The 27970-nt window shown below is 37.3% G+C and overlaps 1 protein-coding gene across 1 annotated transcript in view; it reads right to left on the reverse strand.

Annotated features, from left to right (window-relative positions):
• Nucleotides 1–27970, reverse strand: part of TTC21B (tetratricopeptide repeat domain 21B) — a 69237-nt gene that overhangs the window by 29032 nt on the left and 12235 nt on the right. Inside the window, exons 7-19 of the mRNA XM_058664578.1 lie at nt 26705–26789; nt 25586–25684; nt 20423–20615; nt 19898–19995; nt 19385–19585; nt 15871–16000; nt 15432–15589; nt 13189–13413; nt 11567–11805; nt 9625–9697; nt 8868–8978; nt 8019–8157; nt 2422–2528 (exon numbers count right to left, since the gene is read on the reverse strand). Of these exons, the coding sequence (XP_058520561.1) occupies nt 2422–2528; nt 8019–8157; nt 8868–8978; nt 9625–9697; nt 11567–11805; nt 13189–13413; nt 15432–15589; nt 15871–16000; nt 19385–19585; nt 19898–19995; nt 20423–20615; nt 25586–25684; nt 26705–26789 (1858 nt within the window). The remainder of the gene's footprint in view (nt 1–2421; nt 2529–8018; nt 8158–8867; nt 8979–9624; nt 9698–11566; nt 11806–13188; nt 13414–15431; nt 15590–15870; nt 16001–19384; nt 19586–19897; nt 19996–20422; nt 20616–25585; nt 25685–26704; nt 26790–27970) is intronic.

Here is a 27970-nt window from a genome sequence, read left to right on the forward strand (position 1 = left end):
GATATTTCCTGTCACCAGGGGAAAACAAACAAAAAGCTGGAAGCTGGAAGCAGAGCTGGATCAGGCCAAAAAAAGTATTCAAGAATTGAAAGATACTATTAAGAGGCCTAATACAAGAGTTATGGGATCCCCAGAAGGTGCAGAAAGGGAAACTAGTTTTACAGATATATTTAATGAAGTATTAAGGGAAAATTTCCCTCATCAAGAGAAAGAATTGGGAAACAACATCCAGGAGGGGCACAGAACTCCCTACAGGCTTGATCAAAAGTGATCTTCACTGCAACATATGATAACCAAGCTTTCTTCGATCAGACATAAGGAAAATATCCTTAAATGTGCACATGAAAAAAATCAACTGACATACAAAGGAATGCCAATTAAACTCACAGGAGACCTCTCACAGGAAACTCTACAGACCAGAAGAGAATGGAGTGACATATTCCAGATTATAAAAGTACAAAATTGTCGGCCCAGGATAACATTTCTAGCAAAACTTTCCTTTGTCTTTGACAATGAAAAAATTCTTCCACAGTAAAGAAAAGTTAAAAGAACATGCCTCTACCAAACCTTCCCTACAAAGGATACTTAAAGGTATTCTTGTGACAGAGAAAAGGAATAGCACCAAACAAAACCAAAGGCAAATGGGAAGAACATCTCAGTAAAATGACCACAGAAGACTAAATCAATGAACAACCCATTCCTAAAATGACAGAACCAAATTACCACCCATTCATATTAACCCTGAATGTAAACAGCTTAAACTCATCAATCGAACATCATGGATTAGTAGACTGGATTAAAAAACAAGACTATTTGTTGTCTAGAAGAGACACATTTCACCAACAAAAATCAGTGGAAACTATATCATGGATTTTGATGTTTTTGTTTTTGTTCATCTCTTTAAAACACTTTCTTGTGATTAAATTATTCAATGACTCAGATCTTACAGTAACATCATTTTCTTCAAGAAGGTTCTTGATTTTCTTTTTCATTTATTCAGTGACACATTTAGTCATTCAGTAGCATGCTATTTAACTTCATGGTGTTGTTAATTTCTTTTTTCTTCCTGTTGTTGATTTTGTTTTGTGTCTTTTCAGTTAAGGGGATGTATAGTAGCTGTGTAATGGAGACTCTCACATCTAGTAACATGTTACTTAACTTCATGGCATTGTAAATTTCTATTTTTCTTCCTACTGTTGATTTTGTACTGTGACTTTTCATTTAAGGGGATGTACAGTAACTGTGAAATGGAGACTAACCATCCAGATGTAAGGATACAATGTAGTATGCATCTCCATTTCCAGACAAAGATGGACTTACAATGAGACTGCTTACTCTATCTTGACAATAGGATGTTGGACTCTCTGCCATTGTCCATGCCTGCAATGATGGACATATGACTGTGTATGAAGAACTATGTTTTAGTAATGATATAGAGGAACTAGGTGGAGGGGGGGGAGGAATTGGTCCGGGGATAAAGGAAATCCCAGGAGCCTATGAAATTGTATCATAAAATGATAATAATAATAATAAATAAAAAAAGATTAAAAAAAGGAAAAAGAAATGAAAAGGAGCACAAAATTTATTAAGTTCAAAAAGAAATCAAACTATAGTAGATATGTGGCCAGATATAATCGATAATTATGCTAAATATAGAAAATAAATGTTCCAATGAAAAGACTAACAGAGTAGATAAAAATAATATATGCTGACAAATTCTCAATATACAGACATGAAATATTGGAAGAATAAGGATAGAAAAAAGTTAAATAAATGTATGGAAGTTCTAACCAAAGAAAGACTAAGTATCTATATAAATACCCGAAACAAGACCATAATCAAAAAAGATGTTCCCTAATACTTCATTTAGAGCTTCTATATCTACGTTCATTAGAGATTGATCTAAAAAGATGACATTTATGTCAGCAATACCATGATATTGCTTAAAACTTAAAAATTTAATCAATTTAATATTTTACATTAACACAAGATTGAGGAAAAGAGAAAAATTACATGACCACTTTCATAGATGTACAGAATGTATCTGACCAAATTAAGTCACTTATAACTTCTAGTCAACTAGAAACTGGAAAACCGTAGCAAACATCAATCATTTAGTGGAAGATACTATGGAAAAGCTATAAATCTTCTACTTTGAATATCATTAAATAGCAAATTAAAAGTGAATGTAAGTAGAGGAAGAAACAAGTGAAACAAATCCAATGGTACTACTCATTTGGTTTCACACAAGTTGTTAATTAAGCTTCCTTAGATGTAAAGTAGGGTTAAAAGCAGCAGCCTTCTCTACTCTGACATCCTTTGGGTGACTGCTGGTCCAGGAGAGAGCATTCTCTTAGATGTGATACAATGCCTTCTGCACCCATCCTCACAGTACAGCCACATATACAAGCACATGTCTACCTGTTGCAGTGAAGTGAATGCATCATCAGGTCTTTCCATTTTACTGTAAATTTTTGCTAGAAGAACTTGAGAACGTCCATCTTCCATGAGGGCTGATAGTTCATTTACTATAAAAGAATAGAATAGAAAAAAAAATTCATCTTAAATAAGTACTTACATTTTTCTGTTAACTCTTAAAACTGGTATTTAGATGATATTGAGAATGAAAACAGAAATAAAGTTAAAGAATTGTATAGGTAACACTCTAATTATACAATATGAATTCCAATTTCCATTCTTAAGTGTATAAACTTTGTTCAAGTCTATAAAAAGATAAAAACTTGCTAGGTTCAGTTAAGAATTTAACTGCTGTATTAGATAAAGCATACTTGATAAAATATAAACTTAAAAACCAAGTTTGAAGGCAAAAATCTGATTTCAAATCACATGGTATTAGCAAAAAAGAGAAAGATCTCAGTGGAACACAACAAGGATTCCTATAATCAGAGTCACATATCTGAGAGAGTTTATAATAAAAGCAGAATTTTTAAAAATGAAAATTGGTTGTTTTTAAAAAGAAAAAAAAAAGCCAAAATACAAGAAAGCATTTTTGTAACATTAAGATTAGGGAACCTGGGCAGAGCACGCTGGCCTAGTGGCTAAAGTCCTTGCCTTGAAAGTGCCAAGATCCCATTTGGACACTAGTTCTAATTCCAGCAGTCCTGTTGCCCAACCAGCTTCCTCCTGCGGCCTGGGACAGCAGTTGAGGACGGCCCAAAGCCTTGGATCCTGCTACCTGCTATCCTGTTCCTGGCTCCAGGTTTCAGATCGGCTCAGCTCTGTCCGTTGCGGTCACTTGGGGAGTGAATTATCGGACAGAAGATCTTCCTCCTCTCTGTATATCTGACTTTCTAAAAATATACATAAATCTTAAAAAAAGGTAGGGAAACTGGGGCCAGTGCTGTGGTTAAGCCACTACCTGCAGTGCAGGCATCCTGTATGAGTAGTTGGTCTAGTCCTGACTACTCCACTTCTTATGCAGCCCTCTGCTACTGCACAGGGAAAAGCAGCAGAGGGATGGTTCAGGCTTAAGGCCCTGCATCCATGTGGTAGACAAGGATGAAGCTCCCAGCTCTTAGGGCTTGGCTTTTGTCTGGCCCAGCCCCAGTGGTCATTTGGGGGATGAATCAGTGAATGCCCTCTCTCTCTCTCTCTAACTCTTTCAAATAAAATATGAAAGAGCTTTTCCCAGAAAATGACAAGAAATTCAGAAGACAAGAAGACCTATTATATGATAATCACAAATTCTGTTTTAGCAAAAATACAATAAATCTGATAAAGTCTTAAAGAAAGTGTTTGTAGCATGAAGCAGCTAAATAATTAGGCAAAAGATATAAATGAATAATTCTAAGAAAAAAGGATCAATAACCAAAATAATCAGCAAACTGCAAGCTAACATTCACAGCAGCCTTGGCTGGGAGGAATGGCCTGAAAGCTGAGGGCCTGCTCTACCTCACAGCTCCATAGGCTGAGGGAGAGTCAGAGAGGAGCTCTGCTCAAGTGGGTGCAAAATGAGTGACCTTGCACTGTAGAAACCTTCCTCACCCCAGAAGCCACAGAAAACAGCAGTAAACCACCAGAAGAGAATGAAGACCCACTAGTCTGTTCCACTTCACAGCCTCACCGCAGTGGGTGGGACAAGACGGAGAGGGACACTGTCCAATCAGATGTGCAACTGTAGGGCTCTGTGCTACAGTAACTCCCCTGAGGCCAGATGCCAGAAAACACGAGTGAGAGAGAGACTATGCAAAAGAAAGCCAAGCCATGACTTAGGAATGCTCAGGGCTAAACGAAACAACCAGGGTGGCACTGTTTGCAAATTGAGGCTGAAGCCTCTCTACCCACAAATTTGGAAGCAACAGATACAACATAAGCATAAAATTTGTTTGAAAGCTATCATGCATATTGTCAGACCACCATGGAGCCAAACTAGATATTAGTAAGTCAAACTACTCCAGAAAATTTGTAAATTCTTGGAAGCTGAACAACATGGCACTGAACAAACAATGCATTAGAGAAGAAATCTAAAAATTTCTTGAAACCAATGAAGACTCATATACAACACACCCAAAACTGCGGGATGCTGTCAAGGCAGTGTTAAGAGGCAAATTTATCACAATTAGTGCCTATATTAGCAAACAAGAAAAGCACATACCCAAAGCAGCCAGAAAACAGCAGCAAAATAATCTCAAGACCAACAGAAAAAAATAATCAAAATGAGAGGAAACAAACCAAAAACAGACCAAAAGAAAAGCACACAAAATCAATAAAACAAACTGTTGGTTCTTCAAGAAAATAAACAGAATACACACCTCACTTGCCCAACTGATAAAATAAAAAGTGGGAGAAGACAACTATTATTAGAATCAAAGATAAAAAAGGCAACATAACAACAGCTACCATGGCCATACAGAGAATAATCAGAAACTTCTACGGGCAACTATCTGCCAGTCAGTCAGAAGACTTGCAAGAAATGGACAGAATCCTAGACACATATCATCTACCAAAACTGAGTCACGAGACAACAGAAAATCTAAACAAACCTACAACTGAGGCAGAGATTGAGTTGGTAATTAAATCCCTCCCAAAAAAGAAAAGCCCAGGCCCAGATGGTTTCACTGCTGAATTCCACAAAGCATTCCAAGCAAAACTGACCCAAATTCTTCATGAACTATTCAAAACAATAGCAAGGGAGGCAGTTCTTCCAAACTCTATGAGACCAACATCACCTTAATACCGAAACCAGAGACACAAAAGAAAAAGAAAACTATACACTGATACCTCTGAAGAAACAGATGCTAAAATCTTTAACAAAATACTAGCCAATAGAATGCAATATTACATCAGACAGAGCATTCATCTAGACAAGGTGGGATTTACCTCTGCTATGCATGGGTGGTTTAACACATTCGAATGTATAAATGTTATACCCCACATAAAGAAATTGAAGAACAAACATGATATGATTGTCTCAATAGATGCAGACAGACACCACTTCAGGCTAAAACCCTAAGCAAGGTTGTATTCTACAACATAGTCTAAACAATTTATGAAAAAGCCAATGCCAGCATCATACTGAATGGGGGAATATTGGATGCTTTCCCACTAAGATCTGGAAACAGACAAGGATGTCTGCTATCACCACTGCTACTTTTCACAGTACTGGAAATCCTCACTAGAGCTTCAGGCAAAGAAAAGAAATTAAAGGATTTCAAACTGGATAAGAGGAAGTCAAACTGTCTGTTTGCAGACAACATGATTCTATACATAAAAGAAATAAAAAACTAAATAAAGAGATGGCTAGAACTTATAAGAGAGTTTGGTAAGGTGGCAGGGTACAAAATAAATGAACGTAAATCAATGGTTCCAGTGTACACAAACTCCAAGGCTGAAAAAGTATTAGTCAGCATGGTCCCTTTTAAAATAACAGAGAAGACTCTTAAATACCTTGGAATAATCTAACTATAGATGTGGAAGACCTCTATGAGGAAAATTACAAAACACTGAAAAAAGAAATAGAAAAAGAATTTAAAAGATGAAGAATTATAGCATGTTTCTGGATCAACATTATCATCAAAACATCCATATTACTGAAAGCAATAAACAGATTCAATGCGTCCCAATCAAAACCCCAAGAACATCCTGCACAAGAGCGGGAAAAAATAATACAAATATTCATCTGGAAATGCAAAACACCATGAATAGCCAAAACTATCTCGAAGAATAAGAATCTAGCTGGTAGGATTACAATTCCAGACTTTAGGACATATTACAGGGCAGAAGTGATCAAGACAACCTGGCACTGGTAAAGAAACAGAGAGGGAGATCAATGGAGCAGAATAAAAACACCAGAAGAGGGCTCACACATGTACAGCTAATTGATCTTTGACAACAGAACAGAAAACAACCCAGGGGAAAAAGTTGGTCTCTTCAACAAGTGTTATTGGGACAACTGGATAGCAGCCTGCAGAAGTGAGAAACAAGACCCTGACCTTTCATCATACACCAAGACCAAATCTAAACAAAGTATCTAAACCTAAGAGAACGTAGGGCATGTTCTACAAAATATAGGCATAGGAAAGATTTCATAGAAAAATCATCTAAAGCACAGGCAGTCAAGACCAAAATAAACAAATGGGACTATATCAAACTATAGCTTCTGCATAGCAAACAATCAACAAAGTAAAGAAGCAGCCAACAAAGTGAGGGAAAATCTTTGCACACCCCATAACAGATGGCTAATGTCCAGAATATATAAATAAATCCAGAAAAACAATAACAAGAAAACAAAACAAGCAAGTTAAGAAATGGGCAAAGAAAATGAGCATTTTTCAAAGGAACAAATCCAAATGACTAACTGACATATGAAAAAATGCTCAAGCTTCTTAGTAATGATGGAAATTCAAATAAAAACCACACTGAGGTTTCACTCAACCACAGTGAGAATGGCCTACAGTAGTGGTGGAAATGCAGGCTGGTGCAGCCAGTATGGAAATCGGTATGGAGAATACTCAGGCAACTGAAAATTCACCTACCATATGACCCAGCAATCCACCTCGTGGGAATATAAACAAAAGGACTGATACATATACATGAGAAAGCAACCTCCACCCCTGTATTCACTGCAGCACAATCAACAACTGCAAAAACATGGAAACAAGCTAGATGTCCATTGAAAGACTGGATTAAGATACTATGGCACATCTACTTTATGGAATACTACTCAGCTACTAAAAAGAATTAAATTTTACCATTTGCAACCAAATGGTCTTTTAACTGGAGACCTCGCTCAGTGAAATGAGCCAATTCCAAAAGACAAATATCATATGTCCGCTCTAAGACAACCTCCATAGAAAATAGCAGAAAATAAAAGTAAATAAACATACAATTGTAATCTCACAAATGAAGGTATATTGGAGATCAGAGTACCAGGAATCAAAGAAAATCAACAGAATGCATCTCTAGTACTGAATAAAAGCAGGCTCTCAATGAAACTTCTAAATATATGTAGACAACAAATATTAAAATTTCTGCCATTGCCTATGAAAACAGTGTCATGACCCACGTAAAGAGCAGAAAGTTGGAGTCAAGACTACATCTGACAGAGTATTTTACTACAAAACACAGGGGTAATAGAGGCGAAAGAATGGGATGGGGGTGGGAAGAGAGGAGGTCTTATGCCTGCAAAATTGTAAAACGGAAAATAAGAATTAAAAAAAATAAAGTATAGCGATACAATGGACATTCAACTCATTTTCCTCATCATTGACACCTCCACCTCCCCAGTTTAAAGCTGTCGTCTTCTCTGGCACATTTCTGCATTCACATGAAAATTTAAAATCAGCTCAAAAATTGGTCTTCAGATTCAATTCATGTCAAAGAAGAAAATAATTCCCGTGTTAAACACTATTTAGGAAAATTATAAAACATTTAAATGTTTCTCCATGTAACCAAATAGATATAGAAAAAACTGAGAACAAAAATACATATTTACATACAGTAAATAAAAAACAAACTGGATTTATCAGTCTTTGTTCAAATCAGAAAGACTTTCATACCTGGCTCATGAGTAAGAGCATGCTGAAGAACTTTCTCTGCTTTGTCATACCATTTCAACTTTAATAAGAGCTCAGCAAGATCATAGCAAAGGTAATTCTGCTGTCCGCTTTTCAGAGCAGCTTCATAGTAAGTAATTGCCTAAACAAAATCCATTTCAGTTAGGAAAACAATGGCAATGAGAATGATATTCAATCACAGGTATTTTATCCAAAGCATAGGGATTGAAAGCATAAATGCAGTTGGAAAGAAGCTAGGAAGAGCCTTAGGCACACAACTACACTATTATTAAGGATTTGTGTTTTTTTTTTTTCCCGAAAATCCAATGCCACCTAACATAACTAACATTTGTTATCATAAATGGCTGAAGAGTTGTGCATGTCAAAGAAAATTTTACAGATTTTATCCTAGATAAATTTTACTGAAATACGCTTAACATTGACTTAGGAATAGGGCAAGAAAACAAGTTAAAGGAAAACTTGTTATTCCTAATAGGAAAAAAAAACCCACCCTAAAATCATGCAATTTTCTAAGATTCTCACAACAGAAAGTACACTTATCATGCTTTGTCATATAATGTAAGATGTAAGAACAACAACTTCATGCAACTGATTCGGCTGCAAGGACATGCGTGTAACATGAAGCTTGAAGTAAATTTTAACCTGCAAACAATCTCCACGGATGGAGCAATAAAGAATTTCAGACACTGAAAAAGTCTACAATGCAAATCTCAGTTCATGATACAAATCTGGAATTTGCAGCTATCAAAGATGTAAATGGTACTCTGAAGAATTCTCTAAGACAGGTTAAGTTTCATCCATAAGGTGCATTTCACACTATAAAGTACTTGCCTTTGAATAGTTGTGAGTTTTGACAAGGGCTTTACCAATTTTGCTTGCCAATGTTCCATCTTTTGGGTTCTGATTCAATGCTTGCTCATATGCAATTATGGCTTCTTCAGGCTAATATTATGAGACACATAAAAAAGCAATTAAAACAGCTTAAGGAGATCCTACTACATGGCATCATTTCTGTAACTGTGCTCTAACATTTGAAATATTTTTGATGTCTAAATATATATTAAATTCCAGGAACTTTAGCAATTCCAAAAATGTGATGGTGAGTAGAGTAAGTATAACTTAGTGGTATAATCTTACCAATGTGTTCACTTCTTGGCATTTTAGCTAAGATCAAATGTAATCTTATCCATGCTAATCACTCTAATCTACATAAGCAACATCATGAGAACTAAGAGATGACATCCTAGTTTTCATTTCTAGCGGTATCACAAATTACAGAGCTGGAGGACTGCTTCCTTGTATAGAACACCATCTTAAACTGCTGCCCTCCCCTTCACATTAAGACACATTTCTGGCATGATATCTAGTTCCAATAACGAGGGTGCTCAATTACTGGATCTCAATTTGAAAAAAATTAAAATTTAAAAAAAATTACAATGGAAGCTTTCTTTTATTGTGATGCTTGAATTTTCCCAAGTTAAATGTAATAATGAAGAAATTTTTTATATATATAAATAAAAAGAAAGTTATATTGATCATTAGAGTGTTTCAAAAGAAAATCTAAGTTTACTAGCATGAAAAACTTTACCTCTTGAATATTCATGTATGCGTCACCAAGGAGAAGAAAAGCTCGAGAGCTGGGCATCCTTTCAGCAATTTCTCTGCAACACAGACCAACTTAGAGTATGTAATTAATGCACGAATTGTTTACTAATCATTTAATAATTAGTTTAATACACTAATTACTGATTATTTAATAATTATTAAAACACTGATATTTAATCAGTACATTTTCTAAACTAATACAATGAACAATAATATAATGTATTTATCAAATTTAAAATTACTTCCTACATATCCAACAGTGTAATTAAAAAAAAAACTATCACCCATACCAACACCCAAATTGTTTATTCTAGGTAAAGCTTTTGAAATTTAAGTAACAAAGTATTAGACAGCAACCGTAAATCTTCATTAAACTTAATTTTCAACTCATATTTTGGTATCTTTATTATGAAATGATATGGGAATGAAGACTCTGAAAATGATCTCTGTTACACATCCTGAGCTCTGATAGTCACAGAACAATTTTATTTCAAAGTGTTACTTGTAAAAATACAAGTAATCACATTACTTGTATTACTGCTACTTACTTTTTTGTCCACAAAATTTAGGTTAATTTAGTCAAAAGATAAAATTATTTAATTAATATTGCGGTGCTAAGTTTCTATCATACAATACTTATATAATTGGCACAATAACTATGAGAAAGTTAATTCTTATCCCAATTTTACAAATGACAAGCATTTTAATTAATGCCAGAAATTAAGCAAAAATCTATAGCTTCATACTGTTACATTATTGTTCATCTAAAACACATCAACCCTATTTTAAACATAATTTATTTTCATTAAAGATATTGTTGATCATAAAATATATGACTTAGGAACTCCAATTCAGCTATCAAAATACACAGCGTGAGCCTGGTGTGGTATGGCCTAGTGGCTAAAGTCCTTGCCTTATATGCACTGGGATCTCACATGGAGCCAAGATCCCATGTGGAAGCCAGTTTGTGTCCTGGTTGCCCTGCTTCCCATCCAGCTTTCTGCTTATGGGCTGGGAAGGCAGTCAAGGATGGCCCAAAGCCTTGGGACCCTGCACTTGAGTTGGGAGACCCAGAAGAAGCTCCTGGCTCCTGGCTTCAGATTGGCTCAGTTCTGGCTGTTGCAGCCACTTGGGGAGTGAATCAGCGGACAGAAGATCTTCCTGTCTCTCTTCCTCTCTGTATATTTGACTTTCCAATACAAATAAATAAATCTTAAAAATAAAATTAAAGAAATCGTATAGAGTGCTCCTTAGTTTCAATCTCTCAGTCTACAAAAAAAATATGAATAGCTTTTAAAGCTTTGGTATTTATATAATATAGCTGAAACAATCTTAAACTAATGCATCAGTTTTACTATGTTCTTAAGAGATAAATTTTTTCTTTGCTTCAGTGTGTGTTTCATATTTACCCTTCTGTTTAAGAGGAACAGCAGCCTGAGTTTATGTACATTTATGTGAATTCTAAACAAAATTTTTTAATTTAAAATTTACTGTCCTTTCACCAAAAAAAATCTGTAATCCATACCTTGGTGTGTTGCACACCAAGCCATAACTTTCTTTTGTGACAACTGCTATACTGAGTATTATATGTGCCTGATTGGTGTTACACGACATAATGTTCATAAGTTATTAGAATCTATGCAGTTTTTCACACAGGAAGATTCAGGGACTAGAAATATTTGTTGAGAAGAGCTGAGAAACTAGAGAATCCATAGTTCAAAATAGCCATAATGACATTTTTGAGGCAGCAAATTTCTTCGTTATACTGATTGTGGTTGATGACAGAGGGTAACAAAACCTCAATTGTGAAAGAATTTATAATTATAAAGTATCTGTAAATATTAGAAAGGAAGACTACAGGTAAATTAGAAATTAATTTCAGAATGTAGATGTGTCAGATCTAGTGGACTCAAATAACTGTTTACCTGTAACATGTGATATACAACATCTTCTCTTTTCTGTGCTTCAGATAAATATCTGCCATTTTTTCTTTGACCTCTATAAAATAAGGCTGTTCTACTGTAACATTTCGAAGCATGGTTAGAGCCCGCTCAACATCTCCCTGAGCCAGAGCCAGGTCTGCATTGGCAATTGTAACACGTAATTCTTCAGATGTTCCAGAAAACTCATGGATGGCATCTTGCAAAACTTTTGCTGCCTCATGCTGTCAGAATGAAATTAAAAGTCTTTCAAGATATTTATCGAATTACACTAGAAATTTTCTAGTAAGACAGAATGAATAGTGAACGCTGATATAGGTATGATATTCATGACAAAAAGTACTGAATTTTCTGAAAGGCACAAAGTCTGAAAGTCAAATTCAGAGAATAAAATTAGATGTGACCATAGATATTTTTTAGCTGGACAAATGTTTTGACATCTAAACCAATACTAGTTGCTAAGCAAAGTCATTTTACAATTCAACGAGAACCTATGTGTACCCAGAATTAGATTTGACCATTTAATTTACACAAACCTACTCTCAGACAGTTACTATCTTTATCCCCACCTTTCACAGACAAATTGTGATGCGAGAGGTAAAAAGCTAATTCACAATTCAAACTCAGGTAGTCTTAACTTCTGTGTTCATTGCTACCCTCTTAAGTGGGCTGGGTTCCTGAATCCATGGTCACCTGCTGTTCACAATGACTTTCTACTAGGCAGCAGACTATTTTAATCCTTCTACTGGAACAACATTTTTGGTTGTTACACAGGTGAATAATTTACCTTTTTCAAATGAGTTCTTTAGTAAGTCAAAATGTCATCGATTTTAAGACTCAGCTTTGTAGATGCCATGACATTCTTAGAAATGTTTAAATGTGTTAAAATACTTAGAATTAGCTAAATATGCTTGAAAAGGTCCTGCTTACCAAATGTATTTTAACTTATTAAGAACATAGAAATTCTTTGTGTTTGGAAAAGTGTCTAGAAACAGAAGCTTCTTAATTTCCACTATAATTTAAAAATAACTAATTAGCAACTTCTGTGTCCCCAAATAAAACTGATGTAGATTATATTCTTTGTTTCGTATAAGATTTTAATTCTCTCAGAATTACATTCTATCTATCTGTATATAAATCTATCCATATATATGATTATTTTTAAGGTATCTGATTCTATGCTACCTTATTCAATATTCAATATTGGATACTGAATACTTACTGAATCTTCACCAAAGTCATATTCAATAAGTATTTCTTTTGTTCTTTATATTATAGAAATTTGAAGTTGATACTTTCATTTTATTACAGTAGTGCTTGTGTGTCTGTGTGAGTAAATCCTGTTGGGGATTCATTAAAACTGTATTACATAATGACCTCTCATGGTGGTCAATACAATTATAAGTCATACCACTGCAGTTTCTGATAGTCAGCATAAGCATACTGACCTATAAAGCCCTCTAGAAGTTAATTTTGCTTAACTTTCAGGAGATCGCAGAAAGAACGTGTTCTGGTGCAGAATAATAATAATAGTTATTTCTAAATTTTACCACTCATCCTAGTGAAACAAGGTTTAGGTCTGAACAATAAATTAAAGCTTGACCTACCTGCTCTCCATTTAAGCGATGAACCTCTACCAGTTCAAGGAAAACTGATAAACGATGGCTTGTATCAACTTCAGTTTTCCTGTATTTTGATTCTGAGGAAGCACTGGTTCTTCTCATTCCTGGTAAACTCATTGCCATATGCAGAGTTTTAATTGCTTCTGGTATTTCTCCCATTTTCTTTTGTGACTGAGCTTTTATCAAATGATACAAAGGGTATTCTCTCACCTTAAAAAAATACAAAATAATACTTTCGTGAAAAGTTTACAATATTAATGTGCAATTTGCCATCCATCAAATATTACATAACAGGACTAGGGAGAACACATTTGTGATGTGCACTTGAGACCTATTTCTGTTCTCTTTTTGACCTTCTGATTACTGATTAGAGCTACTTAGATTCAGGGAAATCAATTCTTGCTAACAGGAATGCTCACATAACAGGATGACACAGTGGTGATCACAACTTTCTTCTATAGCAAAAGAGAAAATACGAGCAAAGTTTATACGGCTAATGAACACATCTGGAAAAATTTCTGAGTTTTCAGGAAAATAATTTCTTCCTCTGGGACTTCAAATACTGACACAGTTATTAGATTTCCAAAAACACAGTAAAAGTATGCACGTGTGTGTGTCCACTTTCTGTTTCATTATTTTTGTAATTTAGGGTTAAATGTTTCCGGACAGTTTAATCAAATGTTGGCTGTTTCTTTTGATACCACTCCTAAATACATGCTAACAAAACCTGTGTACTTAACTATCAACAGGATAGACAGGGAACATAAAAGAACGACAAACGAGGGAGGGAAAGAAGTCAGAGAGGAGATGATCCAGGACGGTAGCAAGGCAGTCACAGTCTTTCATGCTGCATTCTTCAGCCTTCGCCAGGTGTCGCCTTGACCTGTGCAGCTCCCAGTGGCTGTGCACGCCTGTGTTCTTCTCTCAGAGGATAGAGCTTTAGTGCTGACACTTCAGAAGTACTGTCCTGAGAAGCAAGGGGTATTTTCTGCACATCTCACCTCGAACTTTCATCCTCTAGCACTCTAACAGGGTGAAGATTCAGTAGACTGAACTCAGAAGTAGGAGCTCCGCTCTGGCTCTGGGGAACTTAGCAAGCATTAGGCCTTTCTTTCATGATGAGGGAATACTGGACAAACCTCGAAAATCTCTTGGCTAAAACAGAGTAGTACTTTTGAAAATAACATTTCTTTCAAACAATGAACTAAAAAAATTCCATGAAAGAAACAGGTAGTAAAAAATGTTTTATAATGCATACAAAAAAGGCTGATCTTGGGGTCAGCACTACGGAGCAGTAGATTAAGCCTCTCCCTGCAAAGCACCAGCTCATATGGGTGCTGGTTGCAGTCTTGGCTGCTACACTTCCAATCTGCCTCCCTCACAATCTGCCTGGGAAAGCAGCAGAAGGTGGTCCAAATATCTGGGCTCCTACATCCACACAGGAGAGCTGGATGGAATTCCTTGCTCCTGGCTTCAGCCTGGCCCAGACCCGGTTGTTGTAGCATTTAGGGAATGAACTAGTACATAAAAGATTCCCACTCTTCTCTGTAACTCTGCCTTTCAAATAAACAAGTATTTTTACCTACGTAATGTCCTATTTTTACATTCATTGTTGCATAGAACAGATTATTACAATATGGAGTTTTATGGAAAATAAAGCCAAAGTTCTTAGAAAGCAGAAAGATCAAACATTAGTTTCAGGGCCTGGCACGACAGTGTAATGGTTAAGGTCCTCGCCTTGAATGCACCAGGATCCCATATGGGCGCCGGTTCTAATCCCGGCAGCCCCGCTTCCCATCCAGCTCCCCGCTTGTGGCCTGGGAAAACAGTCGAGGACGGCCCAAAGCCTTGGGACCCTGCACCCACATGGGAGACCTGGAAAGAAGTTCCTGGCTCCCGGCTTCGGATTGGCGCAGCACCAGCCGTTGTGGCCACTTGGGGAGTGAATCATCATCGGACGGAAGCTCTTCCTCTCTGTCTCTCCTCCTCTCTGTATATCTGACTTTGTAATAAAAATAAATAAATCTTTAAAACAAACAAACAAAAAACAAAAAAAACCCCCCAAAAAACCCGTTAGTTTTAGTTCTTTTGTCATTAAGTACACACACACACACACACACGAAATACAGCACAGACTATAGAATACAAAACAGCCAAATATTTCAGTATTCATTAAAGATTCAAGAAGGAGGGTGTTAAGTCTTCTACGTTTGAGTTTGGATGCTTACCTTGAAATCATAGCTCAGACAAAGTTCGAGAGACTGAGAACACAACTTGAACTTTTCTTGAGACAAATAAACCTGTGCCATCAGGAGATGAGCATCTGCGTAAGAAGGACTGTGTTCCAGGCAGTGCTGCAAGTTACTGTGAGCTGCTTCAATATCACCTAAGATGAGGCAAACAAGACACTGTCATATTGCAGACAGACTGGTCTGAAATACAGAATGGCAGAACAGCTCCCATTCAAGCTTGCTGGAGAGTAGGGGAAGAAGAGATTATAAATTACGTTTTGTTCAGTTATGCTCCTTAATTTTACCTGCTACCATGACATACAAAATAGTCAGCAAGGCATCTTAATTCCCAAAGACTCAAACTACTTGTTTAACACCTGTTTTTAACCAGCATCAAAATAAAAAGGTGATTTTAAGCTTCTAAGGGATACTGTACCTGAAAAGTACTTTACTTTTGCTATTAGGAAGACAGCCTGCAGAAGACCTGGAACAGTTCTTACAATAGTCTCCAGGATTGAGGTACAACGTCTGAGAAGCGGAGACACAGGCTGCCCAGGGCTTGCAGGCTAGAGAAAACAAATCAGCAGATCGTTTCACACGTTGAAAACAGTGTTTGGGTAAAAATGAATAACTTAATTTTACTGTGACTATCAAAATTAACTAATTTTTTTCTGAATTTTCCCCTATCATATTTATTTTGCAATGCTTTTGCTATGGTTGGACCAATATTATGTTATTTTCGTGGTATGTACAGACAGAACACGTACATTTTTTTTAGCATCATAATGAAATTGTTACACAATTATTGGCTTGATGATGAAAGGAGCTTTTCTCTTTACAAACGTCATCAAAGTAACGTATCTGAAGGAACTGGTAAGTGGAATTTCTTGCTAGAATTGACAAAGTAATGAGTGTTCAAGTTCTAGACTTCCCTTGTGATTTACTGAATTCGGTTATTTTCACTACTCTCCACAGTACCTATAAAGTCAGGTTTAAAGATGTGAGATTTTCTAGTAGAAATCAGAAGGTAGAACACAAACATGTACTACATGAAATGTCTCATAGTTTTATTCTCCCCCTTTTATGTCTGGCCTGTTATATACCTTCAAAGGTTTCTCTAATTAAAGTAGCACTAGAATATTGCTTAGCTTTTCAATTTTTCTTATTTTTGTTCTTCTTGCTTAGCTTATGGACATTGTATTATTTATATGAAAAATGATCTTCTTTATTCCCTACCCACAACTTTACCTGACACATAGATTATTTTTAAATGTTATTATATCTTTATTTTTTAAATTTACTTGAAAAGACACAGTGATGAGAGAGGAGGAGAGGGAGAAGAGAGAGAGAGAGACTGATTTTCTATCTGCTTTAATTTGATTGTTGGTTCAGTCTCAAAATGCCAGCAAAAGCCAGGGTTGGGTCAGATTGAGGCTGGGAATTTGGAATTCCATTTGAATCTCCTACATGGTTGATAGAAATTCAATTACTGGCTCATCATCCACTGTTTTTTTAGGAGCATAGCAGTAAGGCGGATCAGAACAGGGGCAGCCAGGACTTGGACTGGCATGCCAAGGTGGGGTGCAGCAGTCCAAGGCAGGGTCTTAACCTTATGCACCACACTGTCTGCCAACACATACAGAATGTACAGGCTTAAAGAAAAATTACTTCTTTAATGAGCCATTATCAATGTTAAAAAAAAAGTGCAACATCTTTCCATTTTGAGACAAACAACAAAAAAAATGTGTCTCCTAAAAGGTATTCAAAATATGACTATCATTTCTTAGAATATATTTCAGCTTTATTCAATCCCTATGGCACTTAAAATCCATATAATTAAATTCAGCATTATATAATATCTCTTTGTCATGGTAAGTATTGTTTCTTTTATAGAACTGAGAGTTTTAATGTGATTTAAAAAATCAGAGTTTGTTTCTTTGCATAGTGTCACAAGAAATTCTTTTTCCACATAAAGGAAAAACCATGCAAAGTGCAAGTGATGCACTGAGATTGTTCTTAGCTGTCCTCTGAGAATTCTTGAGACCAGCCATGATTTTGACTGCAATTTCAGGTGCAATTCCAGAAAAAAAACAGAAGTATACAACACTCTCTGGATTAAGATTCAAAACAGAACTCTATCTAAAAGGGACAATGAAGCTGTGAGACAACTCTGCCCTTCTGGCGCTTCATCACAAAAACAGCAATAGAAATGCTGGGTAGCTTCTAATCATTTTAGGAAAAATATGGTGGCTAGTTGAACTAGAGACTCACCTACCACTTAATACACTATTTTTTCAGTTCACCTAAAAACTTATTATCGCCCAGCTGCCAGAGAAACTCTTTAAAATGCTGGATCAAGCTGGATACTCAAATGTAAAGCCAGAAGTTAATAGCAATGGCCACGGCCCTGCTGGGTCTGGTCTTCTCTGACTATGCTCCTCCCTCTTCCTCCGTCTGGGCCCCATTCCTTTCTTCGTGCCCCTTTCAACTTCTGCACCAAATGTGTGCTTTGTCTGAAACATGCTATTTTCAGATATCCCCTTCAAGTCTTCCTTCAGATGTTATGCTTTTAATAAGGCCCATTCTCACCACTATATCTAAAATTACCTGCCTCTCCTTGCTCATTATTTTCCCTACTTTGTAAGTATGGCATAATTAATTCCATTACATTCTGTTTCCTCATGCTAGAATATGTGCCTTGAGGCAAGGGTTGCTGTTTACTTTCTACAAGTTATTTCCCCAGCTTGTAGCAAAGTGCAGGATACTTTAAAAACCTATGCTCCCCTAATAAAATAATAAAAACCTAATAGCTCTCCACTATTGAATATTTAAAAAAATGCATGCTAGCTTCCAAATAAATGAAAATAGATCATGAATGGGAGACTAAGATCGTTCCCAGGTATGATTCTTGGAGGAGTTTAAAAATAAAAAGTCATGAAAGCCTGGAAAAACACCTGATAATGAAAAGCAGTGAGTTTTCTGAGAGGTCACTTCCCTGTTAACAGGCACTGAGGCCGTTGATCAGCAGAATGCCAAGAACTTTGGTTCTGGTGATGAATGGTCTCACTGCCTTCCTCTTGACTCCTCTGTTTTGAAAAGCGAGTTAACTGGGTGAGCCCTGCGGCACAGTGAGTCAAGTCACTGCTTGCAATGCCAGCAACTCATATCAGCCATATCAGCTGGTTGATGTTCTGGTTACCCTGATTCCAATTCAGTTCTCTTCTGATGTGCCTCAGAAAGCAGAGGAATGTGGCCCAAGGATTTGGGCCTCTACCACCCCTGTGGAAAGACCAAGACGGAATTCCCGGTTCTCTGACTTGGTCTGCCAAGCCTTGGCTGTTGTAGGCACTTGGGGAGTGAACCAGTAATGGGAAATAAAATCAATATTTCTCCCTACTTTTTCTGTCATTCCACCTTTCAAATACATGGTTAAAAACTTGCAATTACTCAGGAAAATACAAAAAGTAATTTCCAAAATCTGAGTATCTGTTTTAGAAATGCGAAATGTTCCTTGTTTTGACCAAGACACCAGACATGGTGTCATTCCAGGAAGTAGGAGGAGTACCAGCAAGATGGGAAAAGAACTTTTTTTTTTCCAACACAATATTTGACTTCACATAGGAATCCAAAATCCAACCCAATAATTACAGTTATATATAATAACTTAATTTCTGACTATGTTCAGACTGGATGGATACTTTGTGCTGAAGTTTCAGAGTGAACTCAAAAATTAATAGTAACAGGCATTCTGAATTAAAGATTTTAATATTTACAAATATTTGTAACCCAATGCTTGCATTATCACAGCAATCTATGATATTCTAATTAAAAACCATTTTAGCGAAGAGATATAAAAATACTATTTTAAGATGTCAATGCATAATGTAACAGCACTTCCTGCAAAAAATTAAATAACTGTCTCCTTGAAAACAAGTCCTATAACTGCTTACCTGCATTGGACAGAAACTTAGATATTCTGTAATAATTTCTAGCAAGAAATCAGGATTTAGCTTCTCAAAATACTGTATGCCAAGAGGTAAATCTTCTAAATGTGACAAATGAGTGTCCAAGACATCATTTAACAAATTCATAACTTCTTCTTCTTGTTTATTTTTCTTCATAGCAAGAACTGCATGCAAATAGGTTAACTCCTGGAAAATAAACCATTTTCTGAAGTTGTTTCCATTCAATTTGATGCCATTTATTTTTATTTAGACCTCAAATACATTTCAAATGCTATTTCCTGCAACTGTTCATACAAACTTAAATATTAGGCTGCACAGGTCTGTACAGAATATGTGTAAAGTCTAATTTTGTATGGAGGTGAATTTATAATGCAGTCACACATTAAAACTAGCATACATTTGTCTTTCAGTGTCACTACAAAGTAAGAGAATCAATTCAAACAGTCATATTTTATAATAGCTGGGATCTACAACCAGATAAAAAATAAAATACTATACCGCAGATTTTTCAATGGACTGTTGAATTTCATTCAAGAATTCTAGCTGCTGATCTGCATCTTCTAATTCTCCTTCTATTAATTGACATCTGATACATCCTGAAATCAAATAGGACAAAAACAGTTAAAGCTTACAGGAATTTGGTCATGTGCACTACAAACTAACATGAATCACATTAGTAAGACATTTTCCCCATCATGAAACTTTAAAGTTTCAGATTTGAAAATAATATATAAAAAAGAACAAAGAACAATAGAGAGAAAATAAAACAGATTGTCTTGAAACCATACAGAAATTGCTCTACAATTTGTAATTTATAAAAGCTATGTAATAAGAATGTATTGCCTTAAGATATGACGTATGTAACAGAAAATTTTAAAGGTATGTCTCTTTCCCGTTGTGCATGGTGAAGAGTGACTGAAGTTTTCAACACCATGAAATACATTTGTCTTCTTTGATGTCAGGTGCTTAAGTAATTATGACTTGAGTGTGTATTAGGGGTATCTGAAAGAGCAGTAGGCCTACCAGTCAGCGCAGGGACGCTAGTCTCATCCAGTGTAATGGCTGTCTTGTACCACTTCGATGCCTCTTTAACTTTGCCTTGTAAAATCATCTGATATCCGAGTTCTGTAGCAAACTTTGATTGTTGAGGGCTTAAACTAAAAGCTTTTTCTAATAATGTCTGAATTTTCTGAAGCATGGGTTGACTACGTCCACACTAAAAAAGGAAAAAAGGATTAGATTAAAGTAGAGGGCAAACGCTTCTACTTTTTCTTAAATATATTGTATATTTCAGAAGAATGAAGTAAAAACAAGGAATACAATTATGAAATAATCAAAGAAAAGTAAAATTTTAATGGACAACTCATCTATTAGAATTTATCATGTATCCCAACTAACACAGCCTAAAACACAGTGCTTTTATCAAACAAGTATCTTGAAAACTAGGCTTTTTTCTAAAGATGTTACACAAATGTATTCTACATACTCCTTTTTTAAACTGTTTCTTGACTACTTTTTAAAATTTTTATTTATTTTTTAATAATGATTACATAGTTGATTACAGTGGGAAGGATCGAGGTCTAGGGAAAATTGGGTGAACTCATTGCTTCTAAATTTGCTGCTACTTCTTGTTCCTGGAGGAAGCGGGGAGACTTTCCATATATCCCAGTACCTAGGGATATATATATCAATCCAGAACCTCAATGTGTATATATTCCTAGGGTTCTGTCCAAGTGGTATGGATAGTTCTCTGAAACGTTGCCGTTTTCACTGATCCAAGGATGATGTCACCCTCCCATTGTCCATTGGCTTCATCACTGAGATTTTTTGCTGTCATCGTTTGTTTGGGATAGTTGTCCAGTTGGTTCTGTTCTCCTTCTTCTGCTATAGCATCAAATGTGCTGTCATATTTTCCTTTTACAACAGGGCCTGCGTCCACTGCTCCACCTTCTTCAATAAGTAGGACATGTTGTTGCAGGCGAGTCCAAGTACTCGAGCTAGGTGTTCCAAGCATCGCTGGGGCCCCCTCCCGTGGGCTCACAAATCCAGCACCCACTACTCGTGAGAGTCAGGTTGGGTGTAGAACAAGCCAAACTAGGTCTTGACTCCCGCTGAATGATGTGAAAGCTGTGTCTGGGCACGGCAGATCAGGTATCATTGGGCTGCAACACCCAACAACAAGAACCTGAATGGGTATGTCCAGTTGAACAAGGCCATTGCTTTTGTCAGGACAGGTGGTGGACAAAGTCAAACGGGGCCAATGACTCACTGGTGTGCACAAGAACTGCCACTGGGCGGAGACTCAATGGAGAAGCTTGGAAAACTCCTTCACTGGGATGCAGTCCCTGCAGGTGAGCACAAGAAGCAAGGCAAGGAGCAGCCCAGATCATGCCAGTTACAGTACCTGTGGGTCAGGTCTGGGGACAGACCAGTTTGGGCCAGCACACGATACCTATTGGCAGATCTGAGAACCAGGGCAGGGGCAGAAGGAGCCAGGCCAGGCTGCAACACCAGCCAGTTCACGTTAGGACCAGGACAGCAATCAGGCTGGGCTGGGATAGGCTGCAGCACTCACCAGCAGGAGCTGGAACAGGGGGCAGACTAGACTAGGCCAGGCTATGTGATAAGATTGTGGACGCTGAGGTGAGGTGGGTCATGCCAGCCTGGGACCAGCAGGGGCCAAGTATATGAATTCCAGGGTTGGGCTATTGTTTTAGGTCCTAGGGCCCATCTGTGCGGTGAGTGCTGGGTTCCTGAGCCCCAAAGAGGGAGGAACTGGTGGGTTTGGGGTTGCTTGGCCCAGATCCTGTGGCCCACTTTCTAGGTGGGTGTTGGTATCATGAACCTTGGGGTTTGGGGATTCAGTGGGGTTTAGGTCGCCTGGTTCAGGTCTTGACTGTTTCATAAATTACACAAGAAAATCATGATTTTATAATATATATTATTATATATTATATCTTTTATATACATATAATCATGATTTCATATATTATTAATATAATATTTACATATTATACATTATATATATATATCTCAACATTTATTTGTATTGGAATGTCAGACATACAGAGAGGAAGATCCTTTTTCCAATGATTCACTGCCCAAGCAATTGCAATGGCCAGAGTTGTGCCGATCTGAAGCCAGGAGACAAAAGCCTCCTCTGTATCTCCCACATGGGTGCAGGGTCCCAAGGTTTTGAATCGTCTTCGACTGTTTTCCCAGGTCACAAGCAGGGAGCTGGATGCGAAGTGGGGCAACCAGGACTAGAACCGGCACCCATATGGGTTCCTGGTGCATGCAAGGTGAGGATTTTAGCCACTAGACTACTGCGCTGGGCCCATACACGTATATTTTAATTCTAAAAACAATGGCTGGGGTTAGTGTATTGGTACAGTGGGTTAAGCTGCCACGTGCAATGACAGCATACCATACTGGAGTGCCACTTTTGGAGTTCCAGGCACTCTGCTTCAGATCCAGCTTCCTACTAGTGATGTACCCGAGAAGGCTACAGAAATGGTCCAACTGCCTGAGGCCCTGCTACCCATGTGGGAGACTAGGATGAAGTTCTTGGGTCTTGTTTCTATGCTGTTACATATGGCTGTTCTAGTTATTTCATGAGTAAATCAGAGGATGGAACAACTTTGCCTTTTAAATAAATACAATAAATCTTCAGAAACAATTATAAAAACTAGGGGTAAGGTTTACTTTCCTCCTAAAGATTTATGTCACCTATAAAAATGTTTTAAAAGATGCTTTAGAATCTTTTCGGAAAGAACTTCAAAAATTTCAAGAAATGGCCATGCTGTCAGAATAAATATTTAATTTTTAAAGAGAACAACTTTTCAGAGGAAAATACCTCATTACATGTTTGAATCAGTTTTAACTTTTTTCTAAGCTCTAAATTTTTTTATAGGAAAGGCAATTTTACAGAGAAAGATCTTCCATCTGCTGGTACACTCCCCAAATGGTTGCAATGGTTGAAGCTGAGCAGATCTGAAGCCAGGAGCACCCCCAAGTCTCCCACATAGAATGTAGCAGCGGCTACATTCTGCTGCTTTTCCATGGCCATAAGCAGGAAGCTCAATGGGAAGTGGAGCAGCCGGGACTAGAACCAGTGCCCACATAGAATGCTGGTGCTGCAGTCATTGGCTTTATCTACCACCAGCCTTTTACAGAAATTCTGCTGTATTTTTCTATGCCATTCCTGGAAGCTTACAGTAAAAGTTTGATATTAATCATTTCCCTCACCCAAGTATTCTATTACTTACGTTTTTAAAAAAGATCTATTTATTTTTATTGGAAAGGCGGATATACAGAGAGGAGAGACAGAGAGGGAAGATCTTCCGTCCGCTCAGCTACTCCCACTGGAGAGCGTAGGCTGGGATGGGGGCAGACCAGACTAGGCAGGGCTATAACACCTGTGCGCCTCATGTGGACTAGATTAGGGAAAAGCCAGGCTGGGCTGATTATTCCTACTGGTGCAAGCATAAATTAGAGTGGGTGAGGGTTGTTTGGCCTTAGCCACAGCATCAGCTGGCAGAAGCTGGCACTGGGGAATAATTCTGTCAAGTCAAACCACAGAACCACCCGAAGAGTGCGTAATCTGGGAGTGAGAGAGACCTGGGAGGGAAATAGTGGGCTCCTCCCTCTTGGGTTACCACTCCCATGGGAGGGCACAAAAACTAGGACAGAGGCTGGGGTGACTAGACAGAGAGGCACTCAACAACATCCGTGAGGGCTAGAGAGTTGAGCTGGTTAGATCGAACTAGGCTTCAATGCCCATCAACATGTACGAGAGCCAAATGGAATGTGGGACAGACTGGACTAGTCTGCTACACATACTGGCAAACCAGGGTAGGGGGTAGGCCTGGTGGGGGTTATTGTGGGTCGCTCTGACTAGGCTGCAGCTCCCACTGGTTGATGTGAGGGCTGAGTATGTGCTGGGCAGAACCAGGCTGGACTGCAACACCCGTTGGTTCCAGTGGAAGTCAGGACTGAAAACAGAACCAACCCAGCAATTGCAACCACCAGCTGATCGTGGTGATGGACTGTGCCGGACTCTGTGCTTGCTAGAACATACAAGAATCTGGTCTGGGAATACCTCAAAGTTTCTTTTGGAATCTCCCCAATCGAAATGCCAGACTCAGAACCCTAGCCAAGAAAAGACAGAAGACAGAACAAGTCAATCAACCACCTCAGCTATATGTTGGCAGCAAAATACTGGGCAAATGGAGACTATGATGGACTATGTCAATCAGTGGATTCTTCAACGATCTCATCATGCTTGGAGTGGCGTGACTGGCAGCGATTCATAACTGGTGAACTATTAAAACCACTTAAGCAAGTATCTCAGAGCATGCCCACATCTGGGACCTGGGGTGGATGGGAAACTGGGTGGGGCTTCTTCCTCAATATTCCCCTTTTCCTCAGAAACATGAAGGAAACAATATGGAAATAATAGTCTTACCCATTTTCCTATAGCCCTTGAACTTTTTTTTATCCAAATTAACCATATAAAGATTGTCAAAAAATGATAAAAAAAAAAAAAAAGAAAAAGGAAAAAAAAAGATCTTCCGTCCGATGGTTCACTCCCCAAGTGACCACAGCGGCTGGAGCCGAGCCAATCTGAAACCAGGAGCCTGGAGTTTCCTCCCTACTCTCCCACATGGGTGCAGGGTCCCAAGGCCCTGGGTCGTCCTCAACTGCTTTCCCAGGCCACAAGCAGGGAGTTGGATGGGAAGCAGGGACACCGGGATTAGAACCGGCGCCCATATGGGATCCTGGCGCGTGCAAGGCGAGGACTTTAACTACTATGTCTTCGCACCGAGCCCTCTATTACTTACTTTAAAATTTGTTTTTTGGGGGGAAATTGTTTCCTAAAACAAAAGCAAAGAATAATCCCATGCTCTGATTAAAATACATTGTTTCCTATTTCTTTTTCCTTGCAGACATCTTCCTACCCTTGAAAGTTTAACAGATGGCACTTCCTCCTTGAAGTCTCCCTAATGTCAGCTGACAGCTACAAACCATATCACCTCTGAAATGCTTTTCTTAGTACTGTACCATGTATGTAAATGCATATCACATTTTCACTCTAGGCTTATGCTGTTCAATGCCTCAAACTTCTGCCTTATTGCATATTCCCCACTCTAGGTGTTACCTCTGGTTCATAGTAAGCTGACTTACGGTTCTGCTGAAGGCTATGGTAATTCTATAAAAAAGTTGCGCATTCTGTGGTTCCATGGACTCCAGTGCATTTCCTAAGCTTTCCAGTTTGCTGGCAGCCTAAAACAAAGTAACCAGCAGTAATTTGAATTTATACTCTCAAAAACAGCATAATACACACATACATAAGCCAATAAAATATATTAATATTTAAAAGACAAATTGTTCCTCTGCCAGTGGAATCTTACGTTGTAAGAGATATTAGAAGTTCCTTTAAGAAGTTCAAAAACTAAAAAAAATTTCTTCATTTTAGAATGTTTCATGTATGTTAGTGAATAAAAATATTTTAGAACAAAAATACCTATAATATTCATATGGATGTATATGTCATATACTTATTTGGAAAGAAGTCTTCCAAATTTGTGATACAAGTGATATTAATAGAAATTTACAGATAATATATTAGCCACTGAACTGACTAAATAGACTGATTCACATTTGAAATTAATTAATCAAAAAATTATTTTGGTGTTTAGTGTAAATAATTAAATATATGAAAAATGTACTGAGAATTTGTTCCAACTGGGATTCTTTTACTGTTTACTTAAGTTCTTATTAGACAATATCACAAAAATTTAAACACTAAGCACAATGTAAATCAGCTACTTGTTACAATGCTACTTGTTTCAGGCTAAATTCTGGCACTCATAATCTAGTATATAGCTAAGATTTTCACTACCACTGAAATAGATGTACCTTATTATTAAGCTCAATTGGATTTTACTCTAGGTTCATATAATTTACACAAATTCAATCACATTGTAAAAACAGTATGAGTGGTATTTTACCTATAAGCTTTTCCATGCACAGTACCACAGGTTACATTAATCTTATGTACTACTGAACAAGCTTTATACAGAAAACTACACATATTATCATCTATGAGTTCAGAGATTTTCAAGGGTGATTTTAATGATAACTTACTAGTTACAACGTTTGTTGAGATGTAGTCTCTTTAGTCAAGTAAAAACTACTCTTGACATATATACTACAAGAGAAATCCAAAGCTCTACTGTGTGAGTGCAAAAATGTACACACTTGTGTGCCAGCTGTACAGGCAACCTAAAGAATAAAACTTACCTTTTCTATATCCCCTTCCCTACACAAATAGTAAAGAGCCAGCATTCTTAATGCATCCACATTTTGATTATCTTGGACCAGTAACCTGTAGGAAGACATTTCAGTTTAATGTAGAAATAAATTTACATATTTTCTTCAAGAACTTGAAAAACTGGTTTTCTGGTCCAACTATTCAACTGTTCAAATAAGTAATTTTAATTTGTAAAAATGACACTTCATTATAAAAACTGAAAACCTTTTTATTTAAATTTTACAAATCTCAGGAATTTAATTTTCTAAGGCTTTACTCATATAAAGGGCAGAGCCATGAAGAGAGAGAAAGTGAAAAAAAAGAGAGAGGAGAGAAAGATCTTCTTCCTGCTGATTCACTCTCCAAATGGTTACAAAAGACAGGTCTGGGCCAGGCTAAAGCCAGGAGCCAGAAACATCATCCTGATCTTCCACATGGGTGGAAGCGGCCATCTTCCACTGCCACCTCAGGAGTATTGCCTGGAAGCGAGATCTGAAGCAGAGTAGCCAGGACTTGAATTAGCACTGCAGTTTGGATGGCTGCACCACAAATGGTGGCATTAGCCTGTTGAAACACAGTTCAGCAACTTCATTTTTAAACAGATATTAATTGATTGTGGCAGTCTCATTACATCTTGTGTCACTTCTACATATAGATAGCTAACATAAAATAGTATATTAAAAGAGTAATTCTCTATGATCAAGCTGTCTTGTTACAGGAATGCCAGCAATATAAAAATGTGTTCATAAGCAATATTCCACAGAAATGCCTAGGAACAAAATAAACACTCAAAACAATGGTGTTCACAGACAAAAAAACACAACTGCTTCTATGAGACAAATACTCATGTGAATAAAAACAAGAAAACAATTAGAAATTAGAAATTTAGCCACTGACTAGTTATTTGACAGCATCAAGAAACTAGTTTTAAGCTTTATAAAACTGCTTTGATTTATTTGAGAAGTAGCAAGAGAGAGTGTATGAGAGAGCAAGCAGTAAGTGTGCATTTTTATTACTGATTCATTCCACAAATGTCTACAATAGCCAGAACTAAGCCAGGCCAAGGATGGGAGCCCAGAACTCATTCCATAGCCTCTGTGTTGGTGTTGGGAGCCCAATCCCTTGAGCCATCAACAATGCCCACAAGGATCTGCATGTGGAGTGTGGGTATCTTAACCAGCATCTTAACCAGTGGGACAAACACTAATTCCCTTTTTTTTTTTTTTTTTTCAAAGATTTATTTGTTTTACTTGAAA

Source organism: Ochotona princeps, chromosome 5 (assembly GCF_030435755.1).
Source record: "Ochotona princeps isolate mOchPri1 chromosome 5, mOchPri1.hap1, whole genome shotgun sequence".
Classification (NCBI taxonomy): domain Eukaryota; kingdom Metazoa; phylum Chordata; class Mammalia; order Lagomorpha; family Ochotonidae; genus Ochotona; species Ochotona princeps.